The sequence below is a fragment of the Sparassis crispa genome (assembly GCF_003851025.1).
Source record: "Sparassis crispa DNA, contig_000003F, whole genome shotgun sequence".
NCBI classification, from domain to species: Eukaryota; Fungi; Basidiomycota; class Agaricomycetes; order Polyporales; family Sparassidaceae; genus Sparassis; species Sparassis crispa.
The window spans coordinates 2,927,719-2,952,486 of record NW_020939750.1 but is presented as its reverse complement, the minus strand read 5'-3'; the positions used below and the strand labels follow the sequence as shown (position 1 = coordinate 2,952,486).

Below are 24,768 nucleotides of genomic sequence, written 5' to 3'. Positions count from 1 at the left end.
TCTGTAGTATTATCAACCTGGACATGAAGTTTCTATCCACACTGCTGATAGAGCGGCCCATGGTGACCGGAACAGATCGCTGAAAGGAATACTTCAATTAGACCTTGTCCGTCAAATTTACTGTACGTTTTGGACCAATCTGGACAAGTTTTGCCTTTTTCGGATATTTGAATAATCTTAGAAATTCTCATAAATAGAGAAAATATTACAGCATTGTGGTTGAAAACCCTTGTGATGCGTGACCGTCCGGATTGGTCGTAAACCTTCAGTACCCAAAGTGTTCTGTGGATTCAAACTGAGGGGTTTGGCAGTTATAAAAATTCAGAGCTCAAACAAGAACATGCAAGCACGATGCTGCAGAACGGTCGTTTTGTTGCGTCTCTCGACTTAATTTTATTCAATTCCTGTCACTTGTCCCACGTCACCGCGTGTAGGTCGACATGTCACATGTCACACAGTCGTTTCGCTCAGTTTCCGAGTCGCTACAGTAGTTTCGCCCTCGTCGTCTCGGCCCTCCAGAAGATGCAAATCTTTCGCAGGTGACGACTCCTTTTCTCCAGCATTATGGGCTAGCGCGTTATGACTTAATTCTGTGCTCTCACTTCGCCATCATCCGCGTTGGATTGTTAGGTGCGCAGCATCTATTCACGCACCGTGCACGCGTGTTGACGTGGTTTACTCAAAATTATTGCCAGTGCACAACACGCATACCATTCTCTGTACGTTATCTAGGCATATACAGACTCTGAACCGCAAGTTCTCCATGGAGATGTCGGCGCGCATACCCAGCGCGATCCTCCGGCGCGCACGCGCCTTTGGCACCAGTTTTTTCCATCGTTTTGGCATGTGAGTACCCCGTCGAGAGTGCCAGCAGCATATGAACTCACGCGCGCTTCCAGCCACTGCGCGACCCACCAAATCCGTCTCATCCTCGTGTCTGCCGTCGTCATCACCGCTCTCCTGTTTCCCGCTATCGCCATATACACATCTCCAGAGACCCACTTCTTCGACGGCTTCACCCTCCGCGTCCTCGACTCCTTCCTCACCCCGGACGACATGTCCACCTACTTCGCCCAGCACGACCTCCGCCACCTCTGGGAGGGACACGCCAACCTGCGCGTCCGTGAGGACTCCGTTGCCCGCGCCCGCTGCGGCATGGACGGCATCCTGCGCGCTGAGCGCCTCCTGGTCAGCGGCGTGTCCCAGGAGGACGGGCTTTCAGCCCTCAACCACGATACCCTCCTCGCCGCACTCGAACTCGAACGCCGCATCTCAGCAACGCTCACCACCCGCCACGTCCGCTGTCTCGCGGAGCCAGACGGAGGGTGTTTCCATCTCAGTCCGCTCGCGTACTGGAATCATAATGAGGAAACGCTGCTCGCTGACCGCGATGTCCTCGACACCCTGAATTTGTTGCATAACGTATCTGTCTCCGGTATACCCATCGGCCCCGAGCTCGTTTTGACCGGTCGCGCCCTTCATGATTCCTCGCCCATGAACATCGATGCTGCGATGTTCCTGGCGCTCACGTATTTCTTCCCCGACAAAGATTGTGTCGGGAATGCTGGCCATTACCAGTGGTTGCATGTACTCGAGGAGGTCGCTGGACACAGCGGCGACCTCGTCGTGCAAGCTCAGACGCCGAGGCTAGTAGCATTAGAAGTGAGCATTGTCCCATTTTTTTGTATTTTCTGTGCGGTGTCCTGACTCAGAGCAGTACAACAAAGAGTCGTCGACGAGAAGCCGACTCTCGGTTCTTTCCGTTTTTTGTCTCACTGCGTACTTCCTCTTCTTCGTGTACTGTGCCATTACAATGAGACGCATGGATACCGTTCACTCGCGTACTGGTCTCGCAGCCACAGGAATAGTCGAAATTCTGGTCAGTACTCTCACGAGTATTAGCGTTTGTGCACTTGTAGGATTTAGAGCAACCATGGTCCCATGGTATGTTCTCTTTTGGCAGTTATTCTTACCGCAAGCTCAGAAGTAGTTGACAGGGAGCTGTTGCCCCTTATCGTCATCTTCATTGGAGTTGAGAACATGTTCCATATCGTAAGTTCGCATCATCCCATAACCATCTCAGTCTAGATTCACCGGTTTGTGTAGGTGGATGCTGTGCTGAAGACCTCGGTCACGCTGCCCGTGAAGGAGCGTGTCGCACAGGGGCTGAGCAAGGCGGGCACGTCCAACACGCTCAAGTCCGTGTCATACAACGCCGTCCTCGGCGTCATCGCTTTCTTTTCCACCGGCGCGATTCGCCAATTTTGCGCGTTCTCGATCGTGGTGCTTGTCGCGCACTGGTTCCTCGTCCACACGTTCTTCGTCACCGTCTTGTCGATAGATATACAGCGCCTAGAAGTAGGTGCTCCCCTTTGGTCCCGGAAGCCGTCGTTGAAATCTATCCCTCTCAGTTAGATGAACTTATCCGTCAGGGCACACCCCTGATGCCGGCGAACGTACCGCAGCAGAATAGCTCGAAGCGTCCACGCTCGCCGTGGGGCAAAGCGGTAGCGTTCGTTCAAAGCACCCTACGCGGCCGCCCGGCAAAGAATCTCAGCCTCCTTCTCGTACGTGCGCATAACACCCGACGCCACGGCGCACTCACCCCTTCCCCTTGTAGCTTCTCGCGATTACCGCGACACTGTACTACGCGACGTACCCGAGTACCGCACGCGACCGGGAGGACGTCCGGAATTCGTTGCACCACAGCGCGCTCGCGAAGCTGCGCAAGGCGAATCTGAATGCGAATGCGGACGCGGCCGACCGTATCTCCCCCGCGTTCCACATCTGGCAGATACTTAACCCCGCGGACGACCCGCGCGTGCACATCCGCATTGAGTCTCCCACGATCCTTGTGCTTGCTCCCGACAACGACGCGCAGGCAGATGAGGCTACACTAGCATTAGACTATGAGAAACAGTACCGCGCTCGAGGGACCCGCCTCTCGCGCCTGTGGAAGCCCGTAATGTGGCTGCTCAAATGCATGGTCTTCCCGATCAGCACGACAGTGCTGCTGCTGTACGCGCTGCTGCTGTACCTCCTCAAAGACGCGGAGCTGCTCGAGGCGCAGCGCAACCGCCCGGAGCCGGACATGTCCCCGCCCGCCTCAGACGAGGTGCCGTCGCTCGAGGGCGCTTGCGCATTCACAACGCTCCCGCGCGCGTTTCCCACCGACGTCGACCTTGTTGCGGCCAGCACGGACGGCGGGGTCGTCGCCGCGGTCGGGCTGCAGAACGAGCTCGTCGTATGGTTCGTCGAGAGCGGGACTCGCGTCACAGTGGACGTAACGGGTTTACTCCTGGGTGGTACGAGCACACCGTCAGCAGCAATGGCGCTCACTGCGGTTGCGGTTGACGAGGCGGGGTCGGTGTGTGCTGTGGGTACGGGGTCGGGTGTCGTCGGGATGTGGGCTGTAGGAAAGGACCAGGTCAGGCCATTGCCGAATTTGACGCTCATCAATAACTCCTCGTCGGTCTCTGCGCTGTGCTTTGGGTATGTGCCTGACTTGGTGGCGGCTACTGCCTCGAAGGAGTTGGCTGCGAGTTTGTACGCCACGTACGAGAACGGGACGGTCACCAGGTGGGATCTAGAATCACCTGTGGGCCCGCATTATATCAAGCCGTCGCTCCCTGCCTCGGTGGTTAAGTCACTGCTCCTTCCCGTGCACGCAGATGAGCGGCTGCTCGTGGGATTCGCGCTCGATGATGGGACGCTGGAGCTCTGTGACGTCGGGGGGTCCGACCGGCTACTGTCGAGAGTGTGCTGCCTCGCCGCGGGCAACCCGACCGATCTGGTGATGCGGGCTCACGTGTGTGCATTGAAGCTCGACGGGCAGCGTCGCCTCGTCGTGGGCGCGGCGACGCGGGCAGGCATCGTCTCGCTGTGGGACGGTGGGACGGGCGAGTGCGTCGCCATCCTCGACGAGCCGTATGGCGATATTGGCAATTTGCGTATCACACCCGTCCGCGCGCGGACATGTGCCGTGTGCGGGGAGTTCCCAGTCGAAGGGTTCCTCACGACGTTTTCTGTGGGGAATGTGGTGCTATTCTTCCGCGGATACGTTACGCTGCCGACGCGTCACTGCTCCTGTCCTAGAAACCAGCCGCAACAGACACTGGGCACCAGTATCATCGGGCACCGGTCGCGCAGCGGAAGCGCTGTCTCGATTGTGTCTTCTACAGGCACGACGACGCCCACGCGATCCCGCTCTCGGGTCTCGTCGCTCTCAACTGCCCCAGCACCAGATATATCAATGTTCCGCGTCTCTGCGCACGGTGTGCACTCGCGCCGAGTGTCGGAGAAGGACCCGCGGCGGAACTTTGACACATTCTTCGTCCACGCAGACTGCGATGACTGCGACGTCCATCCGGTTGGCCCACAAGATGTCACGCCGTTGTCAAGCTTCCTCGCGTCGACCGCTCCCCCGACAATTTGGCAGAACCTCTCCATCTCGCACGTCGCGGACGCCACGTACGAGCGCGGCTGCTGGGGTGCCTTAGATGACAAGATCGTTGGTGTCCGCCGCAGGCCCCGCCCGCCGTTCAAGAGCAACGGTGAAGCGCACGTGCTGGGCAAGACGATGTCCTCCCGTGGATTGCCCACGTCCGCACTGGAGCGGTGGGAGCTGTGGACGTTTAATCCTGCGGAATCGTTGCTGCAGGCGTCGACGCTAACTGTGTTGAACCGCGATCCTCCGGATGACCCACCATCTCCAAGGAGGTACGAAGCAGCGCTCGGGCTCGACGGCACGCACGGCCGCGTGACGGTCCCGCTACCGAAGCGCAGGAAGGTGGACGCGGTCATTCCGCGGCTGCACTTCACTCGCGTCTCGCCGCTAGTGAGCAGAACGTCGGTTTGCTTGGCTGGCTTTGGGAATACCGTGGGGGTGTTCAAGTTCGCTTCCGGATCTGCCAACGGGCATAGACATTCCGCCGCAAAGGACTTATAAGGGTAGTGGTAAGCCCGTCGTTGAACGTCGGGCTTAGGATGCGTATTCAAGTCTGTGAGCGGTTTTAACATAACTGTATCCATAATCGGGCATGTACATGTCTGACATTTACTCCGCTGTTTCCACATCTGTTACACAATACAGTGCATTCGGGCAAATATATCGTGAGTAGTGGCAGGTACGCTAGCTTACCCTCAGGACTAAGTAATTAACGTCGATGATCTAGGTGAACGTGATGCAACTGTCGTCAGAGTAAACTCTGAGTACGAAAAGACAGCGCAGTCGTTTTCCTGATATGCATCGCTTTCCGACGTTCAGCGCTTCAGCATTGACCCTGTACTGGCAAGTTGGGATAACATCTGGCTACTTGGACCCGAACATGTAACGCCATTGGTCTACTGAGTCCGCCGGTGTTCTGGTCAGCTATTTTTATATCGTAAAAGGGGATTGTAGATTGACCCAAGGTACCACTTTGAGTACAGGCTCAAGCGCTCATGCTTCTATCCATTCTTTTACTACGCTCTGCATTGATTAATCAGGTCAATTCAGTCTTGGCGACGCTACAATGGATATTTCAACTCGGGGCAGTCAATTTCATGTACTGGACGAGTGAGTGCTAGTCTGCCACGCAAGTGAGTACAACAAGCGCTTCGATGCTACTGCTTTACTGGTCAGAATTTTAATTGATCGCTCGGGGCTCTAGACCATCGTCTCCCACCTATAAGGGTCCAACGAATGACTCCCTGAAAACATTTATACGGATCCCCACTGTGGAGGAATTTTGTCAACCCTCCATGGTCCGTGACCGCCGTTGCTTCACCCCACCGCTCCACTTTGCATCCTTCCAGGATCGTCCAGACCCGCTCGATGAATCTCTACTTTGTTCCGAATGACCCGGAGCACACAACCCTCGTCTCCACGAACGGCATTGCCCACTACCAGGTCGCAACAACGAAGGGGAGCACTTTCGGCGGGCCTGCGGTCACGGTGATCAAGCGTCCAGCGGACTCCGAAATGGACAGCGTTGTGGCGGAGGTGGAATGGCGGAGGTGGGGCGCGCATCCGGTCGTGCGGAGCAATGTCTTTGACGGGCAGATCCAGGAGTTGAAGGTCTGCGATTTCCTGTACAAGCTGGGAAGCCACTTCAGCCAGTGAGTCTGCCGTGCCAGAATCACTCTGACGCTGTTGGGTGGACTCATGGGCATGCAAGCACACGCCATTTCCTGGGAAATGACGACGAGGAGTATCGCTGGAAGCTAGTGAAGGGCATCGGTTTCGTCGTAAGTGGTGCTTGCACTCTTGATTATCGGAACCTTTTAACGTGTCATTCCAGCTCACCGACAACAAGACACGCAGAGAAGTCGCACGTTTCACCCAGGACGTAGTCCGGGAAGGCTTCTTTCGTGGCGAGCGAAAGTGGCTCCTCCAAATCCAGCCGTCGACGTTAGACATCGATATGATTGTGGTCACTTTCCTCATCATGGAGAAGAAGCGGCGGGACCGCGTTGCTGATCATATGTCTGTCGCTAATCGTGACGAGGACCCGGGGGACGGCGGAGGCTTTGACGTAGGGATTGCTTCATGACTCCGGACTTAGAGATTGAATTTTCCCTTTGGGTCTTAGGCTCTTTGTGGCGGCTTAGATTGGGTTTTACGGTGTCGACGACTTTCTTTTACTGGGATCTATCCTCTTTCCCTGGATATCATATCAGGCTTGCAGTCAATTTTACCTGCGGTGGCTTCCGTTTGGCAGTTCCTACAAATCAGTACGATGATTAATGTTAGCTGGCAGCAACTGCTTTAGCTTCATCGATAATGCTTGTTCCCACTATCACGTCGTACTACCGTTTATTTGCATCTACGTCAACGGAATGGCGGGCTCCGTGACTTCCATCTGTGAATCTGATCCTCAGGTGAATACACACCTTATCTGTTCGAAGGCCAGCACCACCGTGACCATACGACAAGTGCTCAAGCTGACTGATTCATCAAAGGTACCGTAAGTTCAGGAAACGGCCCCAGCATCCACATTAGCGTCTCCAGGGCTCTAACTGTGCCATCATGTTCATGTTCTCGCTGAGCCTGCTTTGCCTAAGCGTTGTGGCTACCAGCGCAGCTCAACATCCGTTCGTCCTGAAGAACCGGCTTCCTCTCGCTTCAGAGAGATACGATGCAGGATTATTCTCTCCCGTGGGGGATTTGGGTGTCCTCTCCACCTCTCGTTGGACGACATTAAACCATCCAGCGTTCCCAAACTACGATGTGCGTATCAAAAAGTCTGACTTCTGCGACGGTAGCGTGGGGTGAGTGCGTTTTGCAGTCATTCATATGATCAAACCCAAGTCAGACCCTCATGCAAGATCCCGTCGATCAGGGCATACACCGGTTACATTGACATCGAGGCTCGTCACCTGTTCTTCTATTTCTTCGAGAGCAGGAACGACCCGACCAATGACGATGTCATATTCTGGACGAACGGAGGACCGGGTTGCTCGTCGTCTCTGGGCCTGTTCATGGAGCTTGGTCAGATTACCTTCTCTGTAGCTCTAGTTGTGACATTTGTGCAATTTTTTTAAATATTCGGAACAGGTCCTTGCAGGGTGACGAACCCTAACGCCACTTCTTACAACCCTTACTCCTGGAACGAGAAGGCAAATGTTTTCTTCATAGACCAGCCTATCGGCGTTGGCTTTTCGTACGCAGATTACGGTGAAGCTGTCGTGAGTTCTTACTACGTCCATTTTAGTTTCGCTGTTGATTCGATTCCTTTCAGAGCACGACCGAGGAGGCAGCTAAGGACATTGCGGCATTTGTTGCCATATTTTTTGAGCACTTCAGCAAGTTCAAAGGAAATGCTTTCCATATGGCAGGAGAATCCTACGGTGTATGGGTGTACATACCTTCGTCAGTGTTGTCCAAACCAATCATGCCTTCCAACAGGGCCGCTACATTCCCGTGTTTGCTTCTGAGGTTTATGACCAGAACGCCAAGCTCATTGAAGCTGGCATAAATCCCATCAACCTCAAATCGGTTATGATAGGTACGTCTTTCACGACCCATGCTTCAGCTAGGGAGCTCAGAGTTGAACGTCGTTCTGACAGGCAACGGCTGCACTGATTTTGTGACTATGAGCCCGTCGTATTACGACATGCAATGCAGACCCATGTCGGCTGAGCCAATAGTGGAGATCAGGTGGGCTTCGTGTTCGACAATACCGTAAACTTGGCGCTTATGCTCGCTTCCAGTTCCTGTGTACGACAGAAACAGGCAGTATGTCCACTCTTTCTGTGCGTTGATTGACGGGACTGATGCTGCCCCAAGCTGCCACGCTGCGAGAAGTGGTTGAAAGAGGGATGCAGGGACTCCTATGATGCTATTAACTGCCAGGCAGCCTATTCATTCTGTGCATCAGAGATAGAGATGCCCTTCTTCCAAACCGGTTTGTGATCAGGCTTGTCATTGATCACTGTGTGGATGCGCCTAACGCCCTCACGCCGACAATAGGCTACAACCCGTATGACATCAGCAAGCCCTGGTAAGTCCATCTGACGTAGCTGCGGGAATAGCTTCTTGATATCCATTGTGCCGCAGCGACGGCGAGCTCGCAGACACACTCTGTTACCCCGTGACAAAGTACGCTCCCGTCATCTTGCACGCGCCTATGGATTGATCATGCTCGCTACAGGGCTATTGGGTCCTACCTCGACAGGCCAGACGTCCGTGCGTTGCTGGGCGTCGACCCCTCCATCGTCGGGAACTTCAGCAGCTGCAGCGAGGTCGTGGGCCATGCCTTCAACGACGCGCTGGACGCCATGTTCCCTACGCAGCTCTATATCGCAGCCCTACTCGAGCGCGGCATACGCACGCTCATCTACGTCGGTGCGAATGACTGGATATGCAACTGGGTAGGGCGATACACCGTGCTCCTGCAGGATGAAACGCTAATTAGGTCGTAGGTTGGGAACGAGCGCATGACGCTCGCACTAGAGTGGACGGGACAGAAGGACTTTACGTCTAAGCCTCTCACAGAGTGGTCCGTCAATGGCAAGGTAGCTGGGCTGACAAGGTCTTCGGGCCCGTTGACCTTCGTAACGATCTACGGAGCCGGACACATGGTAGGGGACTCAATCGTATGGGGGAAAGCGCTGAGTTGATGTACTTCTTTTGATGCAGGTCCCTTACGACAAGCCTGTGGAATCCTTGGCAATGGTCAACCGCTGGCTGGATGTTTAAACAATACTTAGACGAGTAGGAGGTGACCGTCAGCTTTTGCCGTTATAGAGTCTTTCCCCATTATTGGTGTATCCGGAGCGGGGTGCGATGTAGAGACGTTCAAGAACGGAATGAATGAGATCTATCAATGCCTCTCGTGTAAATCAACATCATGATCTTGGGGATGTAACCCTTGCTGTCACCTGCATAAGAAGAAATACCTTCGACAACTCCGCCGGAGAAGAGCGGTCAGAATTCAACATCAGCCAGTACCAACACCGATCTTAATCGACATGTCTAGTTCTACAACATGACCTTGAACTACTTCATATATATACTCCTCACCTAAGCGTTGGTCGCGATTGCCGCTTTGCTCTTGCCGAATGTTGGCACAATTTTCCGGTTGGGATCCATAAACGCCCGCAAGGTCTCCTCCGCGACTTGGGCTCGGCGCTGTAAAGTGAAAATGTAATCAGATTAGCATTTCCGATCCTCTGAGTGACGAATGTTCGCGTACCTCTTGGAAGCCCCTTACGAACTCCTGCAAACGCCGGATGCACTGTGCTTTCAGCTGGCCTGTCAGCAAGCGACCTGCACGGTATTCCTGTGGAGAAAACTATCGTCAGATCGCAAAACAATGCACACAAAGGTTCATATGGCCCACCTCTCCCATCTTCGCCCACTCCTCGTCGTCCTCCATGAAGAACCCAAGATACTGATACGAAACATCGACATCCGGGTTCCCGCCCAGCCTGCGGTGCTCCTCCTCGGTCTCCTGCCCGCCGGAGAATCCGTGCCTGTTGATCTTGTTCTTGATCTGGTTCGGTGTGTCCGTCATGTATATACTCGAGTTGGGGTCCGACGCGCTCATCTTCGTCTGCGGGCCCTGCAGCGCAGGGAAGAACTTAGAGAAGAGGAGCGTCGGCTTCGGGTACTTGAGCTTCACGGCGACATCGCGCGTGAGCCGGAAGTACGGGTCCTGGTCGATCGCGCAGGGGATCAGACAGGGTATGTTGGAGGTGGTTCCGAAGATCTGTGGAAAGGAGTTCGAGAAGGAGGGCGCGGCCTGGATAGACGCAAAGTGTATCTTCCCAATGTTGTCGCTGCGAAGGAGATAAAGATAGCTGTATGCGCGCGAGCGAGCGTACGCACGAGTCATTGAAGCCAAAGGTGGACTTCGCCTGGTTTATCGTGATCTGCCGCGAAATCTTAGAGACGTTGCGGTAGAAGGCGCCGCCGAGGTATTCGAAGTCGCTGAATATGAACGTCTTTTCGAGCTTGAACCCCGCGGCGATGATGTCTAGCGCGTTTTGCAGTGCGAATTCGTGTGTCTTCTCTGGGGTGAGCTCGTGTTTGAAGAGGAATTTCTCGTCGTCTACCGCGCATATATCGATGTTCTGAGTGAATCAAGGGTAAAAGAGGCAGCTCACCCGTCAGCTGGACAACTAGTGGAACGTCAAAGACGTCCTGTAGCCATCTCCAGGACGGTTAGATGTATGCATATAACTGAGAATTTGTTGACACGCACTTTGTAAACAGGAAGGGCACCATATGTCCCAGATGCATACTGTCGCTACTCGGACCCCGCCCAGTGTACAAAAAGAACGGCTTCCCCTGCTCATACCGGTCCAAAATTTTATCAAAATCCCTGAACCAGCTAGTCAGCTCCCACTCAAAGCGCAACGCAGGTAAAACGCACCGATGCGAGAAGAACATCCCGCGGCGGAGAAGGATATGTGGGCGGTGACCCGTGAGGCGCTCGAAGCGCTCGAGCATGGCCTTGTCGACCATGCGCGTGCCGAACTGCGCGACAAGCTTGTCGTAGTCAATCGCGAGCTGCTTGCCATCTGTCGAGACGGATCCTTGCACGTCCCACGGCGTCACGACTTGCTCGTGCGCGTGCACCTCAGGCGCAGGTTTCACCTCTGGGGCCGCAGGAGTGGCTGCTGCATGTTCAGCTCTGAGTATTACACAGATGAGATGAACTGATGTATAGAATAGGATACGAATGGAGAACACACTTGAGAGAAGTATTAGCGATGGTAGAGGTGATCGCCTCGATCACCGTAGATGCTGAGGTCGCTACACCGTCTGGGATGCTGCCAGTGCTCATGGTTGTCGCAGAATAAATGAAGCAGATAATAACAATGACTCTCAACGAAATGTACGAGGCTCAGCAGCTGCCAGGGTATGATGGCGGTGTGCTGAGTGTGATTGCAGTTTTAATGAAATCTGAGTCACATCTACTTAAATCTCAGATCATATCTGTCGCAAATTGTACAGCTTCAGAAATGATGGAACACGCAAAACAATGTAAGAATTGTAACGATAATGTATTGAGTACGATGCTACAGTGACAATAAACAGGATGCAGGGTTAGGAGGATCGTATACTATGGATGTACGTCATGTCGTAACGGAGGGTGATAACGCGTTCAACTTGCATCGTAGTCCATTATTTTCTACGGCACCTGAAGCACCATCGCCCCTGCCGCCATCAGGAAAGACCCAGCCATCCAACGGCGACACATAATGCTGTGGACGAGCGAGGATACAAGGAAAAATGCGGTCTATGGTTTCCGGAACTCGCACAACACGGTGTATATCGTATTGAACGCCGTGTAAATCTCTTCTCTGACCTATGCGGTCAAAGACAAATGACAGTGTCAGTAAAGGTGCAACATACGTTCCATCGCAGTAATGGAACATGAAATCTACGAAAATGTGGAAGAACTGACCTTTGCACCGGTGAGCACAATCTTGCCCGACACAAAGATCAACAGTACGACTTTGGGCTTGATCATGCGGTAGATCAGACCAGGGAATAACTGGAATTCGTGTCAAAAACGAATGTCAGGACGAAGAAGAGATTACGCACCTCTGGTTCGTAGCTGCTGAATTGTCCGTGGCTATACGCAAGTCCTTCCAACCGTATGGGGAACTTCACGTCACAACTGCCCACAATGTTCTGGATCTTGAATTCAGAGAACTTGGCGTCGAAGCCAAGCTTCTGTACGATACGCGCGTACTTGCGCGACGCCAACCGCGAGTCATCCTCTGACTTCGCACCCGTAACGACCATCTTGCCCGACGCAAAAATAAGGGCGGTGGTCTTCGGGTCGCGGATACGCATGATGACGGCGGCGAAACGCTATAGTGCGATGACGGATGTAGGTCCGACACTCACACAATGTCACAAAGCAAGAATACAAACCTTGGGATTATACTCCGCATTCCTCGCGTGTAGCGCAATCGTCTTGAGGTCGAGTCGGCAGTCGAGGTTGACCGTCGCGACAATATTTTGGAGTGTCGGGACAATGCCCTCGACGGCGGTAATGTGCTGCTGCTCCAGCGTCAGAGGAGCTGGTGTCGCAGGGACAGCTGTCGCAGTGGGAGTGGAAGGGCCAGCGATGGCAATGGTCTGGCTATTGCTCGCCGGCGACTGCAGGTGTCGCGTCTGCTGTTGCACTGACGCCTGCTGCTGTTGTGGTGGCTGATATGCAACGACCGGTTGCGCAACAGCCTGGGGGCCAGGCAAGGCAAGGCTGGATGGTCCCGCAACATAGGAATTAGGCGCATACGGAAGAGCAAGGTTGGTTTGCTGTGGCTGCGGTGGCTGGTACTGCTGCTGCTGGGGTGGGACATGAGCCGAGCGGCCGAAGGTGACTTGGCGAGCAGGGAGCGCGAAAGACATGACGGAGAGTGGTATTAATGTCGTTGAGTCGTGCCCAAAAAAGCGCGAAATTGATTGCGAAAATGTGCGACCGTGGGAAAAGCGGACGCTGGCACGGGATGGGGGAGGGAAATCACAACCACCGCACCACCCCTCCTTATATACCTTTGCTTTCAAACTCCGCTTGAAAATTTTGCATTTGCTTTATAAGCGCCTCGACCGTCCACAATGACTCCGTCTTCGACCTTGGCCTCCTGTCCTCGCTGCTCGTGGCGGCGCCGTCCTTCGTCGACCGCTGCTCGCTCGCTCGCTGTCTGGTTGTATTCTCTCTGTCCTGCTGGTCGACGCTCGACATAGCGGAGATTTTTCAATCAGAAGCTGGGCGCTTGCTAGAGATAAGCTTCGCGTTCCTTGACAACGGCCTTGTGGCAGATTTGGAGCATCTGCAACAGATTTTTCTCTTCGGATGTCTTGACATGGCAAGGAGGATGTTCCTCGACTTCCTTTCTGGAGAATCGGCTTGAGATGTAAAAATGGCCGGTAATTTGATTGACCCCAGCTTCGTGCGCGCGTGTACACGTCGATGATAACGTAGTGATTGTTCGTTTCTGCGTAGGTCTCCAATCTGTGCCTTGTGAGCAAGCGACTATAATCATCTTATATGTTCACAAGTATCGTCACTATTGGCGCACTGGTCAATATATAGTTTGGAAAGCTCAGTATGCATTTCCGTACCCCAGCAAGAAGACGAATGTCAATACTAAGGTTGGGCTTATGTACACCGTCACATCTAGCAAGTCGCAAGGTCCATGGAAAGCAGTGTGTTTCCAGCCGTTACGAAGAAATAGTCACCTGTATAATGATTTCCATAAGATCACCGGACAAAGTTAGCTGTTGGCACGATAGACACGCCGACGAACCGTACACAATGCCCGTGAGGTTTTCTCCTGCCGGATTATTGACGGTGCCATTCGCCAGCAGGCTCTGCCATGCAGGGCGCCACGCCAATTCTGTATTGTCCCGCAAGACCTGCATTCGCGAGCAGTGAGTCTCGTTGAAATCCCACTTGCGACGCGACGGTACACGTACCTGTAGTGCCGCGTGGACGTAGTACGCGGAGCCCGTTACGTTGGGTGGGTTCAACAACAGCTCTTGTTGAGACAATAAGAGAAGACCGTTCACTGCAATCATCGCTGCCGAGGAGTCTGCAGGTCGGGGAGGATTCAGCGGCGCATTGAAGTCCCTATTCGACGCAAGGCATGAGAGATTATGTTGTTTCTAGTATGAGTGAATACGTACCACGGTACGATGCCATCAGCTGCGAGGTGGGTCAGGAAGTACGAAGCCATGCGACGCGAGGTGTTCAAGAAGTCCGTCTCCCGAGTGTGCATGTACACTGCGCAATAATCAGAAATTAGAAATCTACTCCATATCAAAACGCACTATTCGCAAAGCCATATATACCCCAAGCTTGTCCCCTACTCCACGTGCTACGGGCTACTTAGTGAACCTTGGTGCAATGCGAAATTCACGCGCAGCATACCTGTTGTTCGCGTATCCCTGTGCTGTGAAACGTGCCACGACAGCTCCAGTCGTGGCATTATACTCTACAACGTGGAACGACGAGCCTGCAAGAGTTCCACTGACACGTAAAGATCAATTATGATATAGACATACCGTCAGGCCGGATGTGATTCTCCATTGTCTTCGTGGCATGCGAGATGGCAATTTCGCGCAACGTGTTGTTTCCTGTCAGTGATGCAGATACGAACAATACCTTTAACAGAAGTTAGCGGCGCTAAAACTGCACCGGCCAAGCAACCATACTTCAAGATTCATCATGTTGTCGATGATCACCTCGAAGTTCAGTCAGGGACATCGCAGAGACGCGCAAAGCGCAACAGACACACTTCGAAGTCGGTCGGATCCGCCGTATCCCAGCTTCTCGTGCAGCCTACGATGGGGCTGAAGCGCAGTGCCAAATCCGTAGCGAATGTGTTTACAGCATTTATAGCAGTCTCGTTCTCCGGATTTCTAAGCACTGAATCAACATTCAAGCACACAGTGTAAGCGGATAGGAACCGACACGGCAAGCTCCTCCACAAACGGGTAGCTCAGGAACCCGACGTCGTGACCAACGGTGTTGTTGTGTTCGAGCGGAACCTCTGCCGTACTCCACTGTCGCCCGAGTTCAAGCCATTGTGATGTATTTCCGGCTTTCGAGTGGCAGAGCTTAGCACGAGTGTTCATAGCATACAGTGTAGCAGGGAAGAAGCCGGACGTCCAGAGGTCGGGCACGAAGTAAATCCAGTCCCCTGCGGTGCGGTCGGTATACTGAGGGTATATGGCAGGCTCATGCTCCGTGAGAGCTGTTCTCAAAATTTTCTGAGCGACCAGGGGAGAATATAGCTCTGCTGGTGGCAGAACAGGCTCGCATTGTGCTGCATGAACCTTGCAGAGAGACAGAACTAGCACCAGGGCAGGGAGTACAAGCATTGGGGGGCTGAGGGGGTGAAGTCTGAACATACCAGGTGGAAAGTAAGACGAAACTTTTGGAAGATCCATTTGTTCTTTTGTACTCGATGTTCTTGAAACCGGTCCGCGATGCATCTCGTGCCAAAGGAGAACGTGCGATGTTGGGTAGGTAAGAATCGTAGCGACAAAGGCAGCCTGACTCCCTGAGTTATCGCGAGCCAGACAAACAGGTTAAGACCTTCCCGGTTTCAGTGCGCGAGCCCTTGCAAACGCCGTTGCGCGACGGGGACGTAAAATCTCTGCACCACCAATCTTGCGTTCGATAAATGTCATGAGGTAGGAGAAGACCATCCGACGTGGGGACCGAATACGTTATGTAATTGGAATCGAATTGGCCAAAGCAGTGACCGCAGGGAGTCCGCAGGGGCGCAGCCGCAGCGCGTTTACGTACGCATCTTTGGCCAAGTTTGGTGATAGTCCGAAGCGCCCTGCTGCACCTCACTCCCTTTCCTCGTTGTTCTCTGCAGGCTCTCATTTTTACGACTACACAGCACTCAGTCAGAACATGGCAACGGCGGGACTTGGCACAGAAATTGTCTCGGTCGTCAACAAACTCCAGGATGTGTTCACCGCCGTAGGCTCATCGGCATCCCAAATAGACCTTCCGCAGATATGTGTGCTCGGAAGTCAAAGTAGCGGCAAAAGTAGCGTGCTAGAGGTATACGACCGTCTATGTTCCTCGTTTGTGATTGCTGATCCTACCACGTCCTAGAACATTGTCGGGCGAGACTTCTTGCCTAGAGGGACGGGTATTGTGACGCGGCGTCCATTGGTGAGACCTGCGTTCTTCATCCAGTTCATTTGCTGACACAACGACGTTCAGGTTCTCCAACTTATTAACCGCCAACCGCCTCCCCATTATCCGAATGGTAGTGCTGCTAGTAAGTTCTCGCCACCTTCGTGTCAGTACGCCGCTAATCGTGACGTAACGCCCAAAGCCAAAATCGACGGGGACGATAAGCACGCCAACGAGCATGAATGGGGCGAATTTTTGCACCTGCCAGGCGAGAAGTTCTACGACTTCAACAAAATTCGGGCAGAGATCGTTCGCGATACTGAAGCCAAGACGGGGCGCAACGCGGGCATCTCACCACAGGCCATCAACTTGCGCATCTTCTCCCCCAATGTCCTCACATTGACACTTGTCGATCTTCCTGGTCTCACAAAAGTGCCTGTAGGAGACCAGCCGCGGGATATTGAGAAGCAGATCAGGGACATGTTGCTCAAGTATATCTCCAAACCGGCGTGTATCATCTTGGCGGTAACAGCTGCGAATACGGACTTGGCAAACTCAGATGGATTGAAGCTAGCTCGGGAGGTGGATCCAGAGGGCCAAAGGACTATCGGTGTTCTGACCAAAGTTGACCTGATGTGAGTCTCGGTAGATTGATCTGGTAGCACATTGTACTTATGTATAACAGGGACCAAGGCACTGATGTCGTAGACATTCTTGCTGGTCGGGTCATTCCCTTGCGGTTGGGCTATGTCCCTGTAGTCAATCGTGGTCAGCGCGATATTGATAGCAACAAGCCCATCAGTGCCGCATTGGACTTCGAACGTGAGTTCTTCGAGAACCACCCGGCATACAAGGGCAAGGCGCAATACTGCGGCACACCCTTCCTTGCGCGGAAACTGAATGTGGTATGTTCCTTCGAAGCGCCCGACCAGCACGCGCTCTTACGTGCCCTCAAATTTCTGTAGATCCTCATGGCGCATATCCGCGCGACCCTTCCCGACATCAAAGCTCGCATTGCACAGCAACTGTCGAAATTTAACGCCGAGCTGCAAAGTTTGGGTGGGCCGCTTGGGGACGGCAGCTCCTCCAACGTGGTTCTTTCTGTTATCACCGAATTTTGCTCTGAATTCCGCACGACAATCGACGGTAACACGAACGACCTGTCTGTGAATGAGCTTTCCGGCGGTGCCCGTATCAGCTTCGTGTTCCACGAATTATTCAACAATGGCGTGAGGACCATTGATCCGTTCGACCAGGTGAAGGACGGTGACATTCGCACGATCTTGTACAACTCTTCGGTAAGGCTGTTGTCGTTATTACTTTAATCCCAGAAACTCATTGTATGACTTTAGGGCTCGACACCATCGCTATTCGTCGGTACCCAAGCATTTGAAGTCATTGTGAAGCAGCAGATCAAGCGGCTGGAGGACCCAAGTCAGAAGTGTTGCCAGCTCGTATATGACGAATTGATCCGCATACTCGGTCAATTGCTGGCGAAGATCGTGAGTTTTATCTCTCGACCTAGGGAGCTCTGCTCATCTGGCAATATGCCTGCAGCAAGCATTCCGGCGCTATCCTGCCTTGAAAGATCGCTTCAATCACGTGGTCGTCAACTTCTTCAAGACTGCCATGAACCCAACGACAAAGCTTGTGTCGGACCTGGTTGCGTGCGTCTGTACAGTCCTACGGTCCAGCTGGCTGCTCATGATCTATTCTTATTCCAGCATGCAAGCGTGTTACGTCAACACAACGCATCCAGACTTCTTGAATGGCCTCAGTGTCAGTCTAGTCTATGCAGTGACAATGTTCTTTGACTTAGCTAGGTTCTACAGGCTATGGCAATGGTTAGCGAACGCATGAACGCAGGCAAGCCGCCACCACAAGATGTCAAGGGCGGCAAGCTTACGGCCGCACAAATCAATAACAACCGCGATCTTGATGTTGAGGCGAAGAAAGACGATCAGAGCTTTTTCGGGTCGTTCTTCTCTGCTGCTAAGAACGCGCCCAAGAAGAAGGGTGTCGCAATTATGGATGCAGTAAGTGCAATCCGGCCATATCTCAATGTCCCGTAGGAGTTAACCACGCTGTAGCCACCGGCGAACATCCGACCGCAGGCTGCGTTGAACGAGCGTGAGACCATCGAGACGGAAGTTATTAGTGCGTTCCCTATGCATTCAAGTCATCCCTGTGCTCATTTTGTATCACAGAGCTTCTTATCCACTCATACTTCAACATCGTCAAGCGCGAGATGATTGACATGGTGCCGAAGGCCATCTCGCTGACACTTGTGACTCACTCTAAGGACGACCTCCAGCGAGAGCTATTACAGGAATTGTACAAGCCTGAAGTACTGGATGACCTCCTCAAGGAGTCTGAGTACGTTGTCAACCGCAGGAAGGAGGTCATCCAGATGGTGCAGGCGCTTAACAAGGCGGAGGAGTAAGTGCCCTTGCTGGATAGTCGACTATGAGCTGTTTCCTGATGTCTTCATCAATTTTGCAGGATCGTCTCTGGAGTTTGAGACTGAGTTGTGCCTCGTCGAGCCTTAGACAGGCGTCGTAGTCGTTCGTTGATTGGTGTTTTGTTCCATATGCGTATTCTATAATACCCCCTATACATGGATTCTGGTACACTAGATGTTACTAAACGGTAGCCCTGCAACTTCTTGGACTTATGATTCGATCTGCAGATGCTGTCGTCGTGCTCACACCTTGGCTGTTGCTAGTGTGTCTTCGTATCTGTATCTGTTCGATGCAACCCCGCACAAAATCTGTGCAAGAAACAGAAGAGCAACTCACCCTCGGAAACGTAATTTATACTCCAGCTGCAGTATCTGGGGTGAAGGTCATCCGCATCCAGCCACATGGAGGATCCCATTCATCGGCAGCCGCAGCCTGAGCCTTAGGCTCGCCTTCTCCGTCGCTGACCACGAAAAGGCCCGAACGTTTTCCTTGAACCAGTTACGGTGCTCGTCCAACAGCGCCATGGCCGTGCATACATGGACCTCTTCAATTGCAGTCGGTATTCCGACGCCTATGAGATCTGTGTAGTCTGCAAGGCTTGCTACGCGGCGATTTTCCACGGTCCGACGAAGTAACTCGACAGAGATTCCATCGGTCTGATTAATTTCTATGGATACCAGTCGAGGGAGGCATCGCGACCAATGTAGAATGGCACAGTCTTCGCCACCCGCGCGTCCAATGAGCTCGGCAATGTGGTCGCCAACTGTGTGACAATCAGAGCCTGCGACCTCGACAACCCTGAAATCTTGGAGAAAAAGCATCAAAGGCCAATCTATTCTGAGCACCATGCCGTACATGCAACAGATAACGAGGGTGTGAAGCCGGGGGAAATAGGTGGTATGGTCGGCGATGTATGTAGAGCGGGGATAAATTTTATGTATGCAGGGACAATATAAGCGCATTTTGGACAGCCGCGGAGCCTTGAACATCAACAAGAATTGGCAGATATCATCAAGATGCAAACCTTCGAAGGTGATTTGTTCCAAGGATGCCAGTGTCACCGGGTTGTAGTGGGTTTGAAATGACAACGCAGACCCAGGTTCTAAGCAGCACAGATGAAGGCTAGTGAGATGCTGCAAAGGGGCCACGATCCGGATGACTTCCATGCGCATCCCATCTGATCCCATGAGCTCTTGGAGAGCATCTCCTTCTACAGTTAAATGTTCTAACGCAGGAAAATGTTGGGCCAGGAAAAATCCCTGTGGAAGAAGGCACGGAGCTTCTCGGAGGACCAAGGTGCGCAACTTCGGAGCATGAAGATTAAGGTCGAAGTAATTGCCTTGCTTGTCGTGGCAAACCAAGCACATTTCTTCCAGACTATCTGCGAGGCCACCCCAAAGGGCAGCCGATGTACGGGCGGTCTCGATACTCCACATGTCAATATTCATCGACTGCCAGGAGCTGATGTATTCAACCAGTAACCGCATGACCCCAGAGACCAATATGCATGGTTAAGGAGGACCTAATTGTCTGAAAGGCTCTGCTATAACAATTTGGAGCTTCCGGCTTTGAGTCCGCTGTATGGTTGAACCCAGGGCGCCGAGCGAGCGTTCGCGATCCAAAAGAATGAATATAGCTGGCCATAGCAGGGATGTCTGGACCGCGACGTCTCTCCACACCCGACACACTGACGCAATGCGTATCGAGAACGACATGCTCTCCCAGACTGGGTTGTTATTATGTATGTCCCCAGCATCCGCGAATCCAGTCTCGAAAATAAGGCGTAAAACATCAACAGGAAGACGACGGATTGGGGCAGTCCGAGCAGCAAGACGATCGCGATGAGCTACCAAGCGCGACTGGAATTACTCTGGAGGTCATTTAGACCTTCGTTCCAACTAGAACTTCGCTGTCTGGGTGGAACAACCTTTCACTTCAGCACCTAGGCTATGCCGGACGACCTACACGCGGTTGTTTAGTGTCGAAAGACATACGATCTGGTGAAGGTCACGACAAGTACCACACACTTCCATGAAGGGGGCAATCATATTACAGCGACAACAAAGTACTTACTGTGGAACAACTTCTCCTTGGTCAACGATCGCTGATCTACGTCGTGATCATAGAGAACTTCCTATCTTACTAGCAGCCTACTAGAACATACGAATAGCAAATCATCACAGAGTCCATCTCGATTTATGCTCCGTAGTTGAGGCGGAAGATGTCATTGAACCTGCCGTTGCAAATTGCAGTTTAGCATCGCGCACAGAATGGAGACATTAGAAGGAGATCCGTACACGTAGTAACTTCCGCCGTCTGGTATAAGTTGGAAGACCTGACTGAATTGCAGAGGATTTGCACCGTCATCAACCTGCACAAGATATGTACTTCATGGAGAAATGGGTCCAATAACAAAGCTTACCAGCAGTAGGCCGGTCACGCTAACGATGAGACTTGCCACAGTTGGTGAAGATGGTTGTGCATCGAGTGTCACGACCTTGTGAACGACCTTGTCGAACGGCAGTCCCTGCACGAAAAAGACTGCGATTCGTGGATCCTGCGGGCAACTTGGATATTTCATGCTCACCGTCAACTTCTCCGCTATGCTGCTGGCACCGAGAATCTGGGAGCCCTCCCATGTCAGCATGGACACGTCACGCTGCACCGAGGAATGTCGAGGTGATCAGAGGGGCGGCACAGATCGCATAGATCATCGCGAGGACGAACGTAGAGATTCTGCAGGCCGCCACGATTGGTGTCAAACGTAGTATAGTAGAAATCCGTAAACTGCTTTGCGATGGTGTTAATGTCGGCCATGCCTGCGTCACACTATAGGTACAGAGAGGATGCAATAGATGGAAGTTCGATGACCGGATGAAGTTGCAACAAACATTTTTGCGCACAGGTGATCGCGCGCCGATCATGTGACTGAGTGTCACAGTTTACAATTTATCCTTGTAAGTAGTTCTAGGCTGTCCGCGCGGAATTGACCCAAATTTGTATGTTACATGCCGTAAATCTGTTGTTTCCCGCCTACCTGCTAATTTTGCCGCCGAGCGCCGGGTACTCTCACTCGCAGAAGGGAAGACGGCGGCATTCAACCCTGTCATGAGCATGGCCCCGCCGGAAGGTGTCCCACACCGTCCAACCATGCGGCGAAAGTCTTCGGCACAAAATCTCCTCTCCTCCTTCAAAACGAGCAGCAACACCACACAGGCGCTGCCATCTGGGAGCCTTTCCTCCGCAACAGGCATGCAGTTCGCGCCCCTGCCTACGCCGGCAGTTTCGAGTGCGAGAGATTGGGACGTACAGTCGCTCCAGTCGGAATCGGTCGGGTCGTCGGGGGGAACGTCAATCGCCACGAATGGGAGCGCTTCGCTCGCCCAGGGGACGTCGGTCGAGATGTTGCGGGAGCTGGTGCGCAAGCGCATTATCACGCTCACCTATCTGCGGAACGTGCACGAAGGGTACGGCTCGCTTGCGGTTTACTTGTCAGGAGACGAGAGCTAGCGTGTTGACTGCGTCGACAGGCGGAGTCATTGGTTCCACACGATCATGATCACACGCGCCGAGCTCGACCGAGTGTTTGCGAACAGCGTGATGAAGAACAGGTGCGTGGGGCAGCGTCGTCCGACTCGGAGTGCGCCTGCACGCGGGCGAGTACGGGGCTGACCCAGGGACTCGCAGGACGTACCGGTTCGCGATGCTCGGCATGGCGCTGGCCAACCTGTTCGACGTCAAGGAGCCGCAAGACCTTCTGCGGGGGCTGTCAAACGCGCTCAACGAGTACGACCAATCGAAGGAGGACAGCGACAAGCCGAAGATGGTGCGCCCGCTTGTCCGCTAGAACGTCGCACGCGGCTGAACGAAGGTTGCAGCGTCTGTTCAGGACGAAGCCACAGAAGCGGCAGCCCGGGGTGACGGACTACGCGATATCGACGTTCGCGGACCCGTCCGAGTCATCGTACATGCAGATGCCTCATGTCGTACGCGTTGCACGTCTCCTTCTCCCAGCGTTGTGCTTATATAGACCCGACTGGACCAGCCTTTCCCGTTTGATTACCATCAGACGCTTCTCTCGCTGCTGGACGTTCTCTCAGAGGTGTACAATAAAATCTCGAAGATCCTCGGGCCGTCGCCATTCCCCAGCTCCGGGCATCATATGATGGGGCCCCTGGGATTACTCTCGCCCCACCCGGGTGTGTCGTACCTCTTCGCTGGGGCAGACGCTGCGCCCACCAACGATGGCGAGAGTAGTCTCTGGGGCATCGCGCACGCCACCGGGCCAGGGCCGGGAACACCGGGGCTGGTGGGGGCAGCTATGTATGGGGGAGCGTTGGGCAGCCCGCCGCCCAGTTGGAACTCAGCGCTCGGCGACACAGTGAAGCAAATTGATAACAGGCTCAAGGTGCGTCATGTCGGCGATACTTGCTCCATATACTGAGTGTGTTTCCAGAAACTCGTCGCGATGCTGCTGAAAGAGCTTGACGATTGTGCGCGAGCGGGCATCAAGGACGAGCTGGCCTCTCTGGATCCTCTGCTACGGCACGTTGCTGTCCCGGAGGACGCCCGCGAGTATGACCTCGAGCCGTAGCACATACCCTGCAATCGGGACGACGTTTATGACTGACACGCATAACTTTATGGCTGTATCTAATCTGTATAATTCTCTAGTGTAGTAGTAGTCCCTGTTGGTGTTCCTGGGCCGTCAGACCGGCGTGCGGTTCTAATTCAGTTGGGAGGTGTCGATGAACAACGCACTGGCGATATTCAAAATTTATCGGCTCTGCATACGAACCTACTGAACGACCTTCCAGTAGTCCCTGCCGAGTTGATGCGTAAGCCATGAAATTGTGGTTGCGTCAACAATGTGCGAAACGGGTTGATCTACGTGTCGTGAATAGTGATCTGAATTGTCATCGAAGTGCTATGTGCCCTATCTTAGCGGGTGCTGTGACGCGTGAAAATAGTCATGAGCCAAGATAATGGAGAGTGCAAGATTAAAATCACACTTTACTTTAACAAAGTGTTCATAGTCAGATTACGTTACTGCATTATTGTCCTGTTATTGAGAGCAATCACGATATGGCATAGCTGACAAGAATTGTGAACGCACAGTCAAACATTCGCCCGGTGCCTTTTGCAGGCTATGGCATCCTGCCGTAGCAATTCCTGATAGCGTCTCTTGGACGGAGATTGAGGCGGAGGCGCTGGAGGCGCAAGCACCCTAATCTCGCTAATATCGGCGAAGTAGTTGTCAAAATTCTGACTATCAAAATATTGGTCGACGATGCCCGCTTTGATGTGCACGATTGCACCTGACAAATGTGACTTGTAGTCCTTGGGCAGAATTGGTCGGCCATCGACCCCAATGACAGTGAGTGGTTGGCCTTCATATTTCCCTTCTGCTATAATATCCTGCAACTCTTCTTGGGTAGCTGCATCTTGGCAAATCCAACGCTCCATGGAGGCCTCCAGGTTCGAAGGATCTAACTTTAATGTGAGCCTATCCAACTGGTCAAGTGGCAATCAACAGACATTCACGCCCTTCTTCATCCAAAGGCTACAATTAACAAAAGCTCAGCAATGACACTGCGCACAGTATGAAACTGGTTGACCTGAAAAATCGAGTGTCTGACTTTCACACCGTCAGTGTCGACAATGGTATGCCTGCACGCTGCACCTTCCGTCGATCTCGAAGTCTGAATTCTCTGGAACCCCTCGAGGATAGAATCCCAGACATAGTCGCTAATTATTTTCTTCCACCTGGAAGTAGTCGGGGCAATGATACGTCCTCTAGCCTTGGCATTGGTGAAAGGTTGCGGCTTTCCAGACGGGTGGAGAAAAAAACCACTCCTCCATTTCCCGCAGACGTATAGGTAAAATGTCGCGGGGGATGCGTCAATCTCTCCAACCCATTCAAGCTCGGCTGCTAGTTCATCTGAATCCTTCCGTACGAGGATGCTCATATCCTTGTACCTGCGCCATTTCACGTTCTGCGTGAGTGTCGGGGACCCGACGTAGTAGTCAGAAACGAGGATTCCTTCTAATGTATCACTATCGTCAGGAGTCGCTGCTCTCTTCTTGCGGCTCCAGTCAATTATCAGTACGTATGAGCGACGTTGTGCATGGCTGATATTCACCTCAGGCTGGGGCTTAGCGTCAGCATTATGTTTCAACAACTATAAAGTGAGCCAAACAGC

At 53.1% G+C, this 24,768-nt stretch overlaps 10 protein-coding genes across 10 annotated transcripts; 5 read left to right on the top strand and 5 right to left on the bottom strand.

Moving 5' to 3' along the window:
• Positions 1-763: 763 nt before the first annotated feature.
• Positions 764-4,948, top strand: SCP_0410770 (hypothetical protein; the record flags this gene model as incomplete). The annotated part of the gene is made up of 7 exons (XM_027757804.1): positions 764-846; positions 900-1,662; positions 1,718-1,944; positions 1,998-2,052; positions 2,107-2,358; positions 2,412-2,567; positions 2,621-4,948. 7 exons carry the CDS (start codon positions 764-766, stop codon positions 4,946-4,948), a joined length of 3,864 nt encoding a protein of 1,287 aa, XP_027613605.1.
• An 867-nt stretch (positions 4,949-5,815) lies between these two features.
• Positions 5,816-6,533, top strand: SCP_0410760 (hypothetical protein; the record flags this gene model as incomplete). The annotated part of the gene is made up of 3 exons (XM_027757803.1): positions 5,816-6,099; positions 6,159-6,228; positions 6,282-6,533. 3 exons carry the CDS (start codon positions 5,816-5,818, stop codon positions 6,531-6,533), a joined length of 606 nt encoding a protein of 201 aa, XP_027613604.1.
• Positions 6,534-7,009: 476 nt separating this feature from the next.
• Positions 7,010-9,181, top strand: SCP_0410750 (Carboxypeptidase Y; the record flags this gene model as incomplete). The annotated part of the gene is made up of 13 exons (XM_027757802.1): positions 7,010-7,251; positions 7,323-7,471; positions 7,538-7,668; positions 7,722-7,832; positions 7,889-7,988; positions 8,050-8,140; positions 8,194-8,218; positions 8,270-8,387; positions 8,453-8,483; positions 8,540-8,581; positions 8,634-8,853; positions 8,905-9,063; positions 9,122-9,181. The coding sequence occupies 13 exons, from the start codon at positions 7,010-7,012 to the stop codon at positions 9,179-9,181; spliced, it is 1,479 nt and encodes a 492-aa protein (XP_027613603.1).
• Positions 9,182-9,505: 324 nt separating this feature from the next.
• Positions 9,506-11,273, bottom strand: SCP_0410740 (Tryptophan--tRNA ligase, cytoplasmic; the record flags this gene model as incomplete). The annotated part of the gene is made up of 8 exons (XM_027757801.1): positions 9,506-9,613; positions 9,678-9,764; positions 9,825-10,263; positions 10,313-10,535; positions 10,591-10,637; positions 10,689-10,808; positions 10,860-11,120; positions 11,182-11,273. The coding sequence occupies 8 exons, from the start codon at positions 11,271-11,273 to the stop codon at positions 9,506-9,508; spliced, it is 1,377 nt and encodes a 458-aa protein (XP_027613602.1).
• A 456-nt stretch (positions 11,274-11,729) lies between these two features.
• On the bottom strand, positions 11,730-12,853 carry SCP_0410730 (TATA-box-binding protein; the record flags this gene model as incomplete). The annotated part of the gene is made up of 4 exons (XM_027757800.1): positions 11,730-11,798; positions 11,898-11,987; positions 12,038-12,310; positions 12,374-12,853. 4 exons carry the CDS (start codon positions 12,851-12,853, stop codon positions 11,730-11,732), a joined length of 912 nt encoding a protein of 303 aa, XP_027613601.1.
• A 769-nt stretch (positions 12,854-13,622) lies between these two features.
• On the bottom strand, positions 13,623-15,328 carry SCP_0410720 (d-4,5 unsaturated -glucuronyl hydrolase-like protein; the record flags this gene model as incomplete). Its single annotated transcript, XM_027757799.1, has 10 exons — positions 13,623-13,684; positions 13,753-13,861; positions 13,922-14,075; positions 14,132-14,228; positions 14,276-14,322; positions 14,376-14,460; positions 14,510-14,609; positions 14,660-14,689; positions 14,743-14,866; positions 14,919-15,328. The coding sequence occupies 10 exons, from the start codon at positions 15,326-15,328 to the stop codon at positions 13,623-13,625; spliced, it is 1,218 nt and encodes a 405-aa protein (XP_027613600.1).
• An 86-nt stretch (positions 15,329-15,414) lies between these two features.
• On the top strand, positions 15,415-18,624 carry SCP_0410710 (Vacuolar protein sorting-associated protein; the record flags this gene model as incomplete). Its single annotated transcript, XM_027757798.1, has 15 exons — positions 15,415-15,472; positions 15,530-15,597; positions 15,648-16,025; positions 16,080-16,139; positions 16,191-16,248; positions 16,306-16,738; positions 16,789-17,008; positions 17,069-17,401; positions 17,456-17,605; positions 17,661-17,770; positions 17,828-17,882; positions 17,936-18,139; positions 18,194-18,260; positions 18,311-18,542; positions 18,606-18,624. The coding sequence occupies 15 exons, from the start codon at positions 15,415-15,417 to the stop codon at positions 18,622-18,624; spliced, it is 2,445 nt and encodes an 814-aa protein (XP_027613599.1).
• Positions 18,625-20,761: 2,137 nt separating this feature from the next.
• Positions 20,762-21,382, bottom strand: SCP_0410700 (Nuclear transport factor 2; the record flags this gene model as incomplete). The annotated part of the gene is made up of 5 exons (XM_027757797.1): positions 20,762-20,798; positions 20,863-20,936; positions 20,988-21,092; positions 21,153-21,224; positions 21,293-21,382. 5 exons carry the CDS (start codon positions 21,380-21,382, stop codon positions 20,762-20,764), a joined length of 378 nt encoding a protein of 125 aa, XP_027613598.1.
• A 291-nt stretch (positions 21,383-21,673) lies between these two features.
• SCP_0410690 (hypothetical protein) lies at positions 21,674-23,159 on the top strand (the record flags this gene model as incomplete). Its single annotated transcript, XM_027757796.1, has 6 exons — positions 21,674-22,032; positions 22,096-22,176; positions 22,253-22,391; positions 22,444-22,551; positions 22,611-22,973; positions 23,022-23,159. 6 exons carry the CDS (start codon positions 21,674-21,676, stop codon positions 23,157-23,159), a joined length of 1,188 nt encoding a protein of 395 aa, XP_027613597.1.
• Positions 23,160-23,683: 524 nt separating this feature from the next.
• On the bottom strand, positions 23,684-24,734 carry SCP_0410680 (hypothetical protein; the record flags this gene model as incomplete). The annotated part of the gene is made up of 4 exons (XM_027757795.1): positions 23,684-24,054; positions 24,104-24,128; positions 24,184-24,655; positions 24,709-24,734. 4 exons carry the CDS (start codon positions 24,732-24,734, stop codon positions 23,684-23,686), a joined length of 894 nt encoding a protein of 297 aa, XP_027613596.1.
• Between the last annotated feature and the right edge of the window lie 34 nt (positions 24,735-24,768).